At 40.6% G+C, this 16,281-nt stretch overlaps 1 protein-coding gene and 1 long non-coding RNA gene across 6 annotated transcripts in view; one reads left to right on the top strand and one right to left on the bottom strand.

The window, feature by feature from the left end:
• CLYBL (citramalyl-CoA lyase) overlaps window positions 1–16,281 on the top strand; it is a 169,368-nt gene that overhangs the window by 151,169 nt on the left and 1,918 nt on the right. For 2 of the 4 annotated variants that reach the window (XM_064646076.1, XM_064646077.1), the window contains one exon: window positions 1,391–1,515. In XM_064646076.1, coding sequence (XP_064502146.1) covers window positions 1,391–1,515 — 125 coding nt within the window. Of the gene's footprint in view, window positions 1–1,390; window positions 1,516–1,766; window positions 2,980–3,762; window positions 3,819–16,281 lie in introns of those variants that run through there. The other 2 variants (XM_064646078.1, XM_064646080.1) reach the window with 2 other exon arrangements.
• Window positions 1–16,281, bottom strand: part of LOC135409916 (uncharacterized) — a 92,182-nt gene that overhangs the window by 46,809 nt on the left and 29,092 nt on the right. The gene's annotated exons all lie outside the window — the stretch shown is intronic.

Genomic DNA, 16,281 nt, shown 5'->3' on the forward strand with positions numbered 1-16,281 from the left:
ACTGAAAGACTATTTCTTTGCTCATTTAATTAAGTAGATTTACTTTGTACTCCAGGTTATCACCCACATGCACTGTAGTCTGATAAAAGCAATCCCAGGGTTTTTTTGCCGTGGTTATTTCATTGAAAATACGTGTATTTCTGCAGTCACGCATGAGGCTTCTCAGATCAAGTGGTGGGCTGATTTCTAGCGTACAGCTGGCTTAATGTCCGTAAGAACAGGGGAGCAGACCCCGTTGTGCGGGAAACCTCCGCAGGTCCTGACACTCCAAACTTTTCCTTGCGTGCAAGTCTCGCTCCCGCGAGAGGCTGCAGCGGGCGGCCGGACGGCAGGGCTGTGGGACCCTTGGTCTGCAGGGCACTGCTCACTTGCGGGCAGGTTGGCAGGATCAGGCTCATCCCTCTAACTAGTTTTGTTATCTGGCACCGAGGAGAGTTATTGATTCCACGGGGAAACTGGGAATTACGGTAGCCTCTCTTTATTAAAATACTTTGAAAGCAAACTGCAGAAATCACACCAGTCTGTGCAATTCGCATAGAAATGAACTAATAATGTCAAAAGTTGCACTTTTAAAATTCGCAAACAAATTAGACATGTATTTGTTTTAAGGTAGCTAAATACAGTCACGGATTAAAATTGATTATGTGGCTGTCTATTCATGTTTGAAAATCTCTAGTAAAAAAAAGGCAACATCTATTTTTATTTTCTTAACTTACGTTTATACAAGAAACGATTAAAAAAACCTTGCTTCATAAAACCTCAGGGCACTGCTGGTAGTTGTTTAGCATACTGGTGACTAAATAAATATTGCAGCCTACCTGCAACTGCCAACAATTGCAGCAACAACAGTTTAAACACCATTGAAGATTTTATGATGCTAAGCCAATACTGAGAATTTAGGGCATGATCCTTAGGTTACTGGTAACTTTTCAGTCCTACAAATCTCTCGCCATCTTCTTCAGATCTCATTTTCTGAACACACTTTAATACAACTTATTTAAGAGTGTCTGGAGCTGCTATTTATATAGTTAATTCAGAGATGCATTATACTTAAGTGTTATTGGCTGCCCCAGACAAACAATTGCACCTGAAATGACTGAGAGAAGAAGTATGGATCAAAATGGGGAGGGAGGAGAAAGAATCATGAGTTCTTTTAAACTATACTGAATGCAAGCATAGCACAAGATATTTTTATTCTTAAAAAATTCTAGCAAAAAGCTATCTGCCTCTTTTCCAGTTTTAAAAATAAAAAAAAAAAAATCAAGTAAAATAATTAGTTAAAAGAGTAAGAAAGTCTGCAAGGCAAATGAGAGCCTCAAGTGGTTGGAACATTTTGCTTGAACATCTGTTTGTCGATGCATGATTCTGGTGTTATTAATCTTCTTTGTAGGTAAGCAGGTGATTCACCCCAACCAAATTGCTGTTGTCCAGGAACAGTTCTCTCCGAGCCCTGAAAAAATAAAGTGGGCACAAGAACTGATTTCTGCTTTTGAAGAACATCAGCAATTAGGCAAGGTAAATATTCTGTTAATATACCATAGTGGAAAGCAAATCTGAATAATATTTAAGATTTAGAAAGGTTGGGGATGGCTCTTTGCATTTATCTTATGAAGTGTGCTGTAACTGAGAGGAATGCTTATGAAATCTGTCTCCGAATAGACTATAGACTGTATTTATTATAAATGTCTCACTTCCCAATATATTTAGAAATAGAACTACTATCTTTTCTTTCCCCCCATTTTAACTTTAATTTTTTGATTACACAGCCTTTTGAGTACCTGCATATATCTATGGCTTCGGTGAATTAAAACTGATTCTCCATTATGCCGGAGAATCACAGTGTTACTGTCAGATGAAAATATTTGCGACCAAAGGACAGGTAGCCTGGCAGACAACTCAGACTGCTTGTGCACAGACATCATTTATGGAGATAAATAAATGGATTAAGAAGCGTTGGATTTCTTAAAAAATCTATGTCAGTAGACCTGTTTCACTTTCGGGGGTTTGATCCTGCAAATGTGCTCAGTAGTGAGTGAAGGTACTTTTGAGAACAACTGCTTGCAGATTGTGGTTCTTAATCGTTAAAAATGGGAATGTTTTCTGTGCCTTTGTACCAATTGCTGGACCTGAATTTTGGATAGAGGAGAAAGCAAATTAACACTAGAATATGATTGTTCCTAATTTAGTGCATCATTGAGTCTCACGTTTCCTGCTCTGTGGGTTTCTGCTATGTAAATATTGCGGTGGTGATGCACAATCTGTCTCCACTTTGTGCCAGTAATACTTAAATTAGGGGTCGCCTGAAGGAAGATTTTATGCTAGTTGCAGCATTGTCAGTTAATTATCTTAAAGGTTATTTGCTATAATCCAGTTTGCCTCTTTTTGAAAGAAAAAAAAAGTTGCAGCCAAATGTATTTATCTTAGTTGCAGCCAAGCCTGGGCTAGTTAAAAAGCGAAGTCCCAGTATCAGAATGGGGACTACAGATGAGCGGGAATAGTTCACATGTGCTTGTGTGACATTCAAGTCGGAGACAAATCCCTCCGGTCGTGAAGTTCATCTATACGATTGTGCATAGGGTCTCACTTTCTCTGGTGCCATATAAATGTTTTCTGTACATTTTTTTTCTGCTTTCTGGTGGGTAGAAAAAGATTGGGATGTGTGCCTTCCGTGTGCCCCTGCATTTCTGATACTACAGATGTTGTACATTAAAAATGCTGTAAAGGTCAAAACAGAAATTATGCTTTCTTCTCAGTAAAAGTCTGACAAGGTATTTGCTATTGCTCTGCCCTTCTCTTCAGTAGGCTATCGCATCCCCTTTGTGGTTTCCAGTACAGCCATGACTATGATATTTGGGTGCTGTCCTGAGCAGTGATTTCAGGGTCACTATAAGGATGCTGTATGACTGTATCTCTTTGTTCTGTTCCCCTTGGCTTTGAAATGTAGCTTTCTACACGCAAACAATATAGAAGTAAAAAATGTGAGACTGGTTTTGCCCATTATTCTGATTTACAAAGCTTGGCTCCCTTACAAAAGGCTCATTATAAACATACTGCTAGTGCAAATGTGTAGGCAGGTAGATGCAGAAAGAAGAAAGTCAAACAACATACTCAGCCAAATATTGTTTATGTTTCTCATGTGTTCAATACTATTCATTCAGCTGCATTTAATGTCAGAAACTCATCTAAGGAATACCCCTGTCATATGAACAGTCAGTTAGGAGACTGAACTAAATTTAACTCTAGTCCCAGTATTACATTATCACTGAGCCAAACATTTAATGTTGAATAATTTTGTATTTGGCAAGCATTAGTCTTTGGATTTGTTTTGAAGTTGCTATTTTACTGAAATAATACTGGGGGTGTTTGTCTCTATCAGCCATTCGGGTGGGGTGAGAGGTTTTTGGGTTTGGGGGATTTTTTTCTCTTCATAAATGTTTTTAAAATAGGTTATAAAGTCCTGTAGTTAGCTACCAGAGCAAATTTGCTGAGGGTTTGTGGTTTGGGCTATTTTTTTAATCAACCAGGTTGCATGCTTCATATATTTTTGCACGTAGCCATCTATCAATAAAAAAGGACAGGCAGGTTAATATGTGAATTTCTGGATCTTGTAGCACTGTTATATTACCAGACTTTGTAACAAAATTGGAAAAATAGTTTTCCATGTAATGCTGACAACTCCTTAAGTGAGTTTATAATTTGCTATTATGATTGTGTCAATAAGAAGAGCTTGGACCATCTGATTACTTAATATTTTTTTCAAAGCAAACATATCTCACTGAGGGATCCTCTCACTCTGCATCCTAGTGACATGCTAAAATGTAAGTAATAACTCTTCCCCTACCACCTCCTGGCAAATACTCCACGCAGCGGTTTTAGTAATCCTCATGTCCTAATGAAACACCTCTTCTGTTTTCCTTTCCCTTTTATTATATTAAAGTGTTCATGTCAGTAAGACTAAAAATATAGCTGTGATTAATATGGTTGAGACTTGCATGGGTTTGCCATGTTATTAATGAAAGTTGAAAGCCTGGAAAAAATAAATGTGAGGGATTTGTGCAGCTGTTTGTGTGGTAGATAAGTTACTAGTCTGCAGTCTCTGGGATCATAGTGTACTATTAATTTGGTTTAAAGTTTGATGCCCTTAGTTAACAATATTTTATATTAAAATACAGTAATAAGCTTTTATAATCTATTCCAATTTGAGACCTACATTTGTCATAATAATCTGCTTTTGAAAGAAGACTGAACCAGGCTACTTCATCCTGGAGGCTGAAATGCTTTGACATAGTAGCCCCCAAATATGAGTACTGAGGTCAGGAAAAATTAGGATCTCAGATGAGCACTGCAGAATTAGAAGTGCTGTGGCAGTGTCCAAACAGAAAAAAATTAGAGAGCTAGCCAGCAAGCCAGAAGGATTAGGGCTTACCTTATGGAGATAGTCCTGTTTGAGGGATTGCTTTGGTTTGGTTTCTAGGTTGTTTTGGTTGTGGGGCTGTTTTTTACATTCCTAATCCAACTGAAAAATAGCATATCTAGGAAATAAATGGTAACATGGTAGTTTGGACAAGTAGAAGACAAATGTTGAAAAAGTACCTTTTGTATTTTATTCAGCTATTCATTAAGTGCTCTCTTTTGTCTAGAACTTTGAGATCTAAAACTGAAAAGCGCTTAAAAAGATTTCTATATATTTCCAGTAGAACTGCATTAGTAAGGAATATGATTTTCAAAATAAAAATATTCATCCTAAAGAAAGCAGGCATAGCTGTTGGGAAGGTCTAAATATAAGATAAATGTCAGTGTGTTCAAAAATTAAAAAGAAGAGTAATAAACATCATTCCGGTAGTCTAAAGGACAATTTCTTTTAGAAATTTCTGAAGCATTTGTACCACATTAAACAGGGAAGTGATCTTATAAATACCGATTAACTGAATTCAAGTGGGTAGATTTAGCAGGAGAAGTTATTAGCCTATTTTAAGAAAAAGATCTGATTTCTAACAATGAGGGTACATAGTCTTTACTATTTAAGTAACTCCTACATTTACATTACCAATATACTGGATACAGGACTGTAATCTCTTCTATATGTAGTGAGTGTTCATATATGACAAAAAAGTAAGACATTAAAAATGCATTTTTAAGCCATTCGACTTATAAATACATCTGGCACAATATAATTATCAAAATTGGGATCTTCCAGAATTGCCTTGTTTTTAAATAAAATTCAAATATAAAATAAAGCAGAAGAATAAAGTAAAAGGTTGATTACACATTTATCTCACGTACTAATTTATAATGCTTTCAAAGCACCCACACATTAAACCAGGGAATAACTAAATGCTGCCACCAAAGTCACTTGTCAAGTAAGGATTATTTAGAGTTAAGGTAAGTAATTCACAAACCCAAGTTGTAATATGGGTTGAATATTTTAGATCCCATAGAGCAAAACAAAAGAAATATCTGTACATGCCACATACAAATGCACAGAGTGCTTCTAAGAAGACTTTTAGCATATGTTTCTTGCATTATATTCTGTGCCATTGTATATCACGTTCCCGGCAGCTGAGGAATAATATATATGAACTCCAGTGATTTGGCAAACTATGCAATTTCATTTACGGACCTTTCCAGGATTATGAAAAATCTTAGGACTGCATTTATTTACGCAGCATCAACCCAACAAAGGAATGGAAATTTCCAGCAGTGGCTCCTTTATAATGCTCTTTGTTTAGGAAAAGCTACCCCAAGCCACTGTATCTTGGAGACGATGCGCCCTCGTGCTTGGGCCAGGTCCAGCTCCCACTGCCTCACAGGGCGGTCTCTCCATGCTTCCCTCCCTCTTCCGGCCGTGCTGCAGACCCCGTGAGGGCTCTCCGTGTACGGCCCCAGCCACACGGGATCCAACCCGTCCCAGTCCAGCCCCTGGTTGCTAGGAAAGCAGGACCATGTCCCAGGGGTGCCAGGCTTAGGCTGCCTTTTGGAAGGGTTGCCCTGGAGCATTCCTCTGCCATAGGGCTGTATGAGACCTCATCGACCCCCAGGATTATACTGAACTTTATAGGGCATTATATCTCGGGGCTTTATGAGGAGCTGGGAGTGAGGGAGCAGCCCAGCTCCCCACTCTCCTTGCCCAGGACAGACTGCAGAGCTTTGAGGTGCCACCACCTAAGCTGGATCCCATTCCAGGGTGACAATGGCAGCTGCCATGCCTCTGTGCATGCTGAACTGCAGTGCTGTTAGCCCTCCCTCCGAGAACACAGGGCATTTGCTGTCGTTTATGTTAATTAGGCAACGTATATTTCTTCCACTGCAGAGCGGAGGATTCAGGAATTTGTGGTAAATTGCCACCTTTTTGGAGCTTCAGCCTTAATATAGGCTCAGATGCATCTCTATGCAAAGGTGAAGAGTGCTGATGGGCCACTGCTATGTTGTTTATCTTTTTAAAGAGTGGCCAAGTGAAATTTTAATGTGAAAACTGATGAATAAATAGAGGTCAAGAGAGCTTATATTAGTACTCAAAGTTTCTCTATACAGTTTTAGTATTTGAAAGATACTTTAGAAATGTGTTTTGTGTCACAGTTGAAGGCTTTTCTCTTAGAAGGATCCATCTGGGGACAAATTTTGAACCTTTACAATGGAGCAGAAGGGGCTGCATTGGCTAATTGCTTGTGCTATACTGGTTCCTACACTGGTGAAATCAGTCCTGAGGGAGTTATGCCAGGTGGGGAGAGAAGGAGACAGATTTTACTACACGGGGCTGCAAAAGCTTCTAAGCAGGGCAGAAACTCATACAAAACATTTTCTTGCCAACTTCTCCCCCTCCCACTCCCCAGCAGGCATTTGGTGGCTCTTAATCTGTTTTCCGCCACTCATTAAAGACCTGTGTCCAAAATGTGGAGGGAGAGAGACTCGGGTGGCACTTTGATATTTCCCGCAGGGAGAAGTTTCTCCATGAGCCTGGAGCAGGACAGATGCTGTGCCCCTCCATAGCCTTTCCACCTGGAGGTAGCTCCTGGAGGAGGAGGCTCCTCCTGTCCCAGGGGACATGGGCCCTGCAGAGGGATGGCACCTCTCTGAGTTCTTTCTCAGCAAGGCACAAGCCCTCTCTATCCTTGTTGGCTCAAGGAGATATATGCAGGGTGAGTGCCCTTGCTTTTGGAAGGGCCATGCTGTGTCGGCACATTCCCAGTCAGTCAGTGCTTTGTTATGGGCATGGAGCGGGAAGACACCCATTGCTGCAGACACCTGCCCGCCATCGTGCCAAAACCTGCTCTGCACCAAGCAACCCACCGAGGAAACTACCTACCTCCAAAATCCCTTTCTAAAAAGCATTAACAAGAACTCATGAGCCTCATTTCAATTTCCAAAGCAGTATCTAACTAGAGATGTAATGTTCTGACCAGATGGCTCTTTTAAAGGCTTACTGAGGGAATTCAGAAGCCTGTACAGCCAAAATATTGTTTCAGTTAATTTAAGTAGCAGCGGTCTTGCTGCCTTTTCACTCCTCTCTGTGCTAGCCAGCTTTTTCAGGGACCTGGAGAGGCTCTCTGCAACAGCTCTCTCAGCTGAAATAGAGAATCACAGTAAAATATGGCTATTCAATCCTATTCAGAAAAGGAACCTAAAATTAGAAAAAACATAGAACACAAAAATACAGGCAATTCCCATCTTGTTGGCAGAACGAGCTTCGCTATTATTATTTTTTCTCAACTGTGTTGCATTTTACAGCTACCTTTCCCCTCAGCATCAAATGCCTTTTGTGTGTCCTGTAATCAGTCACTTACTTTCAGACTGAATTTTCTAGTTTATGTTTAAATTGCATCCATGACCATAAACCTCAAGTTAATTCCAGATTACTTAATTAAGGGTATCTGAGGATACTAAGGTCTTAATATTAGTTACTTTTCACTTTTCCATATAATAACCATGATGCTCACTAGGGGGAAAAAATGCATCATTGGATAGGGTTTGTCCAGGAAGCTGCTTTTGTGCTATAAAATGAAGATTTGCCTGGCAACAGCAAGCGTACTCTCTAGGATTCTTCCGTTCACGATACATTGTAAGACAGAGAATGAAAACCAGTGGAGAATATTTCCAACTTCTAAAACTTTCCTCAGTTTCTTTAATTTTATTCTTTCCTACTCAAGAGGAGCACACAGGAAGGCAACAACTACAATGAGAAGGTAACTAAAGAAAGTGCAAAGACAGCAATAAAAATCTCCTCATGTCTGCCCTCCATTCACGGATCTTAAATAGGTTGTTTGCTCAGTGAGAGGGAGAGACTTGGGGGGCCTGAAGGAGTCTCTGGTGTTGGACCAAGCAGGATTCCCAGGCCCATCCCAGCTGAAAGGGCTGTCCCCAGTGGTTCAGGCAGCTTGGGGGACTGTAAGAGGGAAAAACAGCTTGTCTGGCTCACACAGCAGGGCAAGACCTTTATATATGTGTGAGGGTTCGAACCATACTGAATCTTGAAAACCATGACACCGTTGCAAGCTCAAAAAACCTGATATTTATTAACAAGAGGTGGCCAACAAAATGAACAAACCCAAAAGGGAGGAAGGAGGAGAGAAATAAGCCCCCAGCACGACCTCCCCAGTTACCCAGCTGTTGCCCATAAAGTTATCTTACCGACCTAGCATGCCTATAATTACCCATAGCAGAAGCTGCATCCTTGGAGAGTCAGTAAGTTCACAAACTGGCAGGCGTCCTTGCCAAAGGCAACGTTGTCCTTGAGGTAAAACTAGGTTCCCCAAGAAAGAGCTATCTGCTTTTTATACAATTAATTGAGTGACCTCAACTTCTGCAGGTGTGGCCATCACCGCCAACCAGAGGCTCTCAGTCCCACCCCCTATTATGCAAGTGCATCCCTTCAGCGCGTGCGTGAGAATTTTGGAATTCCCCGTACACATGCGCAGTATGCTTTGGGGGTCTTCCCTAATTGAGTCGGGGGTCGTGACTTCCTCCCTTCTTCTTCAGTTTCTCCTTCAAATGTCCTTGGCAGACGATGAACCAATCACAGAACACCAATTAATACAGTTTATACAAGAAGCTCTCTCCCCAAGGACAAAGCTACCGTTTTATCAGTGAACTTGGCAGGGAAAGAACAAAACTTTTACAGTTGTCTAGGCCAAACACAGACCAAAAGTGTCAGCGTAAATTCACCCTGATACAATATGGGCTGGGAAAATAATATCAGGTGGAGAAGAAGTGAAGGACCTTGTAGGTCCTTGATCTTCATCTTTCCTGCCCTACTGTGGACTTGAAGGATCACAAAGTCCTTCCTACCTGTTGAGCTTTAGAAAGGGCTTCTTCTGCCAGAGTTCTTGTACTGCTGCTTCGGAGTTATTTGAGGCAAAAATCAGTCTCTATTTCATGCAGTTGTTGCTCTTTCTTTCTCGACCTTTTGTGTCCTTCCATATGCTCCTAGAGGTAGAAGTCTATCTCATACAAACAGGCCTGCTTCTGGCGTTACAAACTGATTTATCCTCTGAACTCACTGACTACTTCTACTCCAGCAGAAGTTTACACTGACAAAAAGAAACAAAAGGTAGTGATATTTAATGTTTTCTTCATATCAACAAAATGGCTACAGAAATTTAGTGGTGTTGATACTTGGCAGAATTCTCTCCCTGTCCATCCTTCAACAGATCACAGAGACCCACTGAGCATCTCCTCTTGCCAAAAAGATATCTTTGACAAACCTTTTCAGGGATCATTTATTTTCCTCAAAGATTTTATGTACAAGTGTCTTTCAACCCATAATACTGCTAAAGAAAAGGAGTAAATGTGAAAGTGTTCAAAGGAAAGGATATGGAAATATGTAGCTCAAAAAACTCTGTCCATATAGCTTGCTGTCTGTGAAGTCTTCAGTTTGTCATACGTGACTACACTAGTTATTTGGGCATTTCCTACCTATTGCAAACATGATTAAAAAAGGCCATAGTTGTCTGTCAGCTTGCCCTGGAGGCAGGACAGGCCTGACCAGAGAGGAGGGAGAGACTTTATCTTGTTATAGTCTGGAAAACATGCTCAGTTGACCTAGATATCATTGAACACCTCCTAGCAGCTCTCTAACCTTTGGAAGTTCATTACGAGAAGGTTCAGTCATGACCCAGCTCTTTATGACAGCTCTTTGGCTAAAACTTGCAGAAGAAAAAAATTAATTAAACCTGCATTCAGCACCATCACAGCTGTTAGCTTATTTCCTGCTCTTGACTTCCCCAAAAATATGGTCTCAACCTTCTGTTTCAAGAGAAATCATTCCTTTGTACTCAGGATAATCACTCCTCCCCCAGGCACCGACCCAATGTCATTTGCTGCAACCAGAACTCTTTTCTCTTTTGTTCATTACCTGTAAGCAAACCCAAGCATTCTTTTTAAGCCCCAAAGCAAAGATTTCCAAATTTCCTCTGCAGGGAGTCACTTAAACAATGTGTGTTTTCATTAATCCCAGGGGAATTATCTTCCTGAATGCCACGCTTTTTATGGGGAGCCTTTGCCATCCACCTGCTCTCTTCCCTCCTTGGAAGAGCAAATCTGCCCTTCTTGCAGAACACAAAACTCTTATTTCCTTATAACAGCTAATATAGTGCAGGTTTAGAGGTAATGTTCTCAGAACCAAGCACATTTTAGTGGGTTTATTCCTTGTATTCTATAAAACCTTTGGGTTTCAGAGGTGGGCAAGCCACTGAATTACCTTGGAAAGAATTAGTGTTTCTCAGATAACTGTGGATCAAAGATTCATCTTTGGACTTCAGGGTGCTCGTCTATATTGGTTCTCTGTTTCTCCTAGCAGGAGGTATGCAAGGTTTGCCCTGGCCAGCTGGCATCACCCATCCTGCTCGTTTCCATTTAGCCTGGCATCTGCCCACAAGTGCTGACACAGGTCACAGGGGTTGGAAAGGGACTTACATAATTACTTATTTACACAATGGCTGTATTCACACACAGGCTCTGGCCCATGCTACCAGAGCAGTGTGGAAGCTCTGTTTGACTCACGACATCTCCTAATGATGAAGGGGGTGGAGGAGAAAAGCGTGACTGGCTAGTTGGCCCCCATATGTCCATTTCCCCCAGGTCCTAGTTGCACATCCCCTCAAAAGGCAGCCAGGTAGGACAAGAAGATAACCCGACTGCCACACACTCTTTGCAGGGATTTGATCTGCAAAGGAAAGTATTGCTAGCTAAACTATTTGGAAAAAAACCCAAATCTTTATCACTGAGGCACTATTTCTAACCCTGTCACAGCAGAGTGCTGTCAAAGGACCTCCCCTCACTTGTGAGATTGCTTGTCTTCCACTCAATAGTCTCCTAACTAGTGGCAGAGGGGTTTTTTGGCAATTTCATGAGCATTAGATAACACATATCTTGGACCTATACTTAATTCAAAATTCAGCAGCAGGTGCTTTCTTGTCCATGTTGAGGTTTCTTGGAACATTACCTTGTCTTGCTTTTCCATTTCTTCCACTGGCCTCACTAACCAGAGTCTCCTCCATTCCAAAGCCTTACCTACTCAACAGGATCCCCTAGCACCTCCAAGCCTGCCATCTAAATAGCTTGACTAGATTCCCAAAGTAAACTGCTTTTGAAAAAGTTAGCTGTCTTTAAACAGTGGCCTAGGACAGCCCATATACTGACACACATAACGAATTAACATAACACTATTGGCTGTATTCTTTCATCTGATGCAAGATAATAGCTCTTTTTTATTTGTGTTGTAGACAAGCCACGGTCTTAACGTAAGCTCGTGTAATCTTTAAGAAAATCCTGGCCACTGTCACATGGGAGTTAAAGTTGTTGGCTACATGTTCTGATGGGATCTGGTAGAATAAGACACCAAAAGTTTGTTAGCAAAGGCTTGCCAGTGACTGAGGTAATGAATAACAACAGCATTTGTACTGAAGGTCTGCAGTAACACCCTTAGTGAGCCCATTGCACTCATCAGGATGGATGTGGTTAGAGGTACAGATAACCACAGATGGAGCAAATGCTGAGGAAAAAGCCACAAGCATTCCCAGGTGCAGGAGTACATCTAATTCTTCTGTCTTGTCAGCCAGTGGGGACTAGCTCGTCTGATCACTGTCCCATATGTCCCAGAACAATTATTATTTTACTTTAATTAACTCAAGTACTTTAATCCACAGCTCAGAGATAATTGTGTCACATAACTATGAGGTGCCTTAAATGTTCTGTATCTTGATGGTTTTTATCCTGCTTATTCCTCTCCTTAACACAGTGGTTTATAAGGAAACAAAAGATGGTGAAAGTAAAACCCCATGTAACACTGTCTATTATATAAAAAGGTTTCGGGACAGAAGAAGTAGTATAAAACTTTACATTCCCTGATCTTCTGGAAAAACATGAAGAGTATCTCACTTGTCATCCTGTACCTCTCCTGTTGTAGTCAGCATCAACACAATTCCATATATAACACAATTCCATTATACCCACGATAAACAGAAGCAGTAAAATTACCTGTATCATTTCTTCCCCTCTCCTTGTTCCATCAGAACATATTGATCCCCAGACAACACAGAAATCGTGGACCCTGAATCCTGTCCATTTAACTTCTAGAAAGCTTCTTGCCACTAAAAAGATTATGCTCTGTTTATGAGATGGTCTTTTAGATTTACCAAGCTCTTAACTACTCTCAAAAGTTTCACAAAGCAAATGTTCCTGGATGCTGCCACACATAGACACACACAAAAAGAGGAGGTCTTCATGTTCCAGGAAACACTGCATTAACATGTTCATCTTTTGACCAAGGCAAATAACAGACAAATAACAGGCTCTTTCTGTGACTTGATAAGTGTCATTTCTTAGAGGTAAAGGAAATCTTTAAGGATGACATAGAGATATGACAAGAGACATGTCCAAGTTCTATGACCAGAGTTGTCTTCTAAGATGTCAAAGATGACCCCTCAATTACATGTTGAACTTCGCTAGATCTGAGCTGGGTTTGGTAGTGGCTGCATTTATCCAAAAGGAAGCTCATAGGATACAAGCATAAAGTCTGCCAAACTGATGTGTTACAAAGTTTGGTTCTGCACCTCATAAGTCTCTCCACAGCTACCTGGAAATTTTTTGCATTAGTTATTCTTACTGCACAGCTGGATTTGCCTCCCTTTTTCATGAGCCTATATCTTCATCTCCTGACCTGTGAAAATGACTGTTCTCTGTCAACTCCACCTTATCGCTTCTCTTGTCTGTAGACTGGATCTTTTTATCAGTTGGGGCTGACCATTCACAATTCTATTCTTATCAAGACTATAACTTTTTGCCATTACCTTCTGAAAAAAAAAAAAACCCACACCAAACAACAAAGAACAAAAAACAAACAAAACCAAACCAAACCCAGCAGCTTTCTATAATTTTAATTCCCTTACAACTATTTTCTGTATTTGCCAAGTCTTCTCTATTCCATTCTCAAAGTGCTTTAGGGCATACTGAAATTCAAAATAGAGCTGTTAAGACCTTACTCAGCATGGCCTGCATGTTGCATAACTTGCTGTTACTTTTTAAAAATGCTACTACTGCTTTAACAGAGCATTAAAAGTCTTTGTGAATAATACTACATGGTTCCTGGGGGGAGCAGCAAATTTCACAGTACTGATCCTGCATCATCTGGCCTGGAGAATGTGGTCTGATACAAGAGATGGAGGTGGGGAGCAGATGACTTGGTGGGCTCTGTGGGCAGCTGCAGTAGGCAGACAGAGAGAAGAGGAGCTAGATGAGTCTGCTGCCTTTCTCTTCCTCTGCCCTTACAGAGCTATCCAGAAGGAAATACCTTGAGTCTTTCCCTGCTCGTCAGTCAGTTAGAAGGACTCTTAGCTAGTCTGCACCATGACCCAAATGGGAAATGCTGCCCATTCACTTTCTTCCTCGATTCCTCCCTAACAATCTGCCCTGACAGAAGCATAGAGTGATCAGGCTGAAGGAGCAGAGAGACTGTACGAATACAAACCCTTCTGCTGTGTTGTACTGATTTCACAGCTGTACAGTGTGGACCAGCCAAAGCGCCCTCACAGCTCCCATACGTTACAGACTGATGAGTGCCAAAAGTCACCCTATTTCTCACAGGGCTTTGCCTTCAGCACGTTCACTGTGTGGCTGCATGAAGGATAGCACTGGATAGGTACAACAGAATACACACTGCATTGCTTAAAATAGGGCAGAGTCTTTGGTCCACAAAGCCACCCCTTCTCATAAGGGCAGCACTTTCATATGCTGTTTGGTGAGTGCTGCAGTTGTCCTCCATTCCCTCACTTCTCTTCCAACTCGAGTTACTTGCACCCATGCATGATTACCCAGAGGCTGCACCCACCATCTTTGACACTGTCTCCTAGCCACTCCTTCTCCCAGGTTCTCCATCAGCTTTTACCTGGAGGGACTGTCTCTTCCCAGGGCTGGTCTGACACATTTGATTAGCCTGATTGGAGGGTCCCTCTACAGGTTCCTGAAAAGGCTCCCACTGAATGATTTATATGGTGACATGGCAAGCAAGGGCTACAGCCACCAAACACGATGGATGCAAACCTCAGCCTTGCACTACCCACCTGCCGTTGTTCCCATTCATGCTGCAAGCTTCCTTACGAACAGACCCTTGGGCCCATAGTTGAACTACTGGAAATCTAAGTACAGGCTGGAAGTGTGAGATTGTTAAGAAAATTAGCCAAAAAGACAATTTAGATCTATGACTAAATTAATCCCCAGATTAATGCTATCAAAGCAAATGGTGTTTATAGGAAGTCTTGTTTTCTTTATATTCATGCGAGAGAAAATCAAAAGAATGCTAAAGGCAAATTTCATCTAGCAGAATTGGAAAAGAGAGCATGGGGACAAAGCTGTAATTACTGGTATTTCCTATCTGTTGAAACCTGTGGGTGGAAAGAGAGTCAGTGAATAGAGTATATTCAATAGCATTAAAATCGGTTTCTTTTTCTGGACTTTAGCTCAACACTGCAAATTAGCAGGGAGAAAATAAGCCTCAGAGTGAACAGGCAGAGAAGCCAACTTCATGTTACCCTTTACTGTTAGAAAAGAAAAAAAAAGAGGGGGGCATTTTTTCCTTCAAGAATTCAAATCCTAGCAACCCGAAGTACAGCTGCACACTGACAGGGAACATAGAGCAGGGAACATACAGCAGTTCTCAAGTGGTTCAGTGTTCATGTGTCCACATACACAGTTATCCTGGTTTCCTTTCTAAACATGTTATTTTAATGAAGAGAGAACAAGCATGCTGTTTAATTAACTCTTGCTTTGTAAAAAAGACATCCTGACCCAGATTCATTGTGCTGCAACTTAGGCACCTTGCAGAGGTATCTGACTTCAAATCATCCTGTATCCAGTCAGTGGAAGGGATAAGATCCTCCCAGTCATGATTTGGACTACCAGAGATCAGAACTGATATTGCTAGGCACCCATCTCTTTCTGAAAACTATTGCTGGTACTTAGGATAACTGAGCTCCTTTCACAAAACTGAGAAGGCTAATGCCAGACCTCAACATATTTCTACCTGTCACTGTCATCCGCATGCAAATTTCTCCTGTAAGCCAGAGCTGTTACTGAATTAGCTTTACTCTTTACTTTGCTACTGAACTGGCTGTTACTGAATAGGCATTACTGAATGGCTGTAGAAAAAAAGCACAATTAAAATATGTTTTTCTAACAGTTAAAAAAATGTATCTTGCAGTTTGAGATCACTGTGTAGACCTGATTATCCTGAATAAATCCTATGTCATAAAATATTTACTTAGTTCCTAATTTATTTTCACAATAGCTCATAAATTGAACGGTTTGAGGCTGCATTTTCTGTAAAGGTTTAAAAGTGAAAATGACTGATATGTAGCTAAAATAAATTATTAATTTACTAATGTAAATTAGTAAATAATAATATTAATGTTGGTGTTGTTGGGGTAAGGTAGGATTAGTTGTTTGCTTTGTAAACAAAAAAATTCAATTTGAAGCATCAACCTTTGAGTATTTCTGTCATTCCAGTTAGTCTCCAAATCTATCTAAAATATTGCACACTATAGTAGGAAAATCTACTTTGAATAAAGTAGTTTTTACTAGTAGGTTTTCAATGGCTTTAATACAGTGATCTAACACACAACAATATTGATTTGTATTAGATTACTGTTTAAGGTGGATTTTTGTCTTAAATATTCCAGAATGTGATTTAGTATTTAATTAATACTTCAGTCAAACTAGATATGCCACTGGAGCAACACATTTCCTAAACATTCTTGTGAAAGGATTATATTTTCATCTTACTTACTGGAGTCC

This window comes from Pseudopipra pipra, chromosome 2 (genome assembly GCF_036250125.1).
Source record: "Pseudopipra pipra isolate bDixPip1 chromosome 2, bDixPip1.hap1, whole genome shotgun sequence".
Classification (NCBI taxonomy): Eukaryota; Metazoa; Chordata; class Aves; order Passeriformes; family Pipridae; genus Pseudopipra; species Pseudopipra pipra.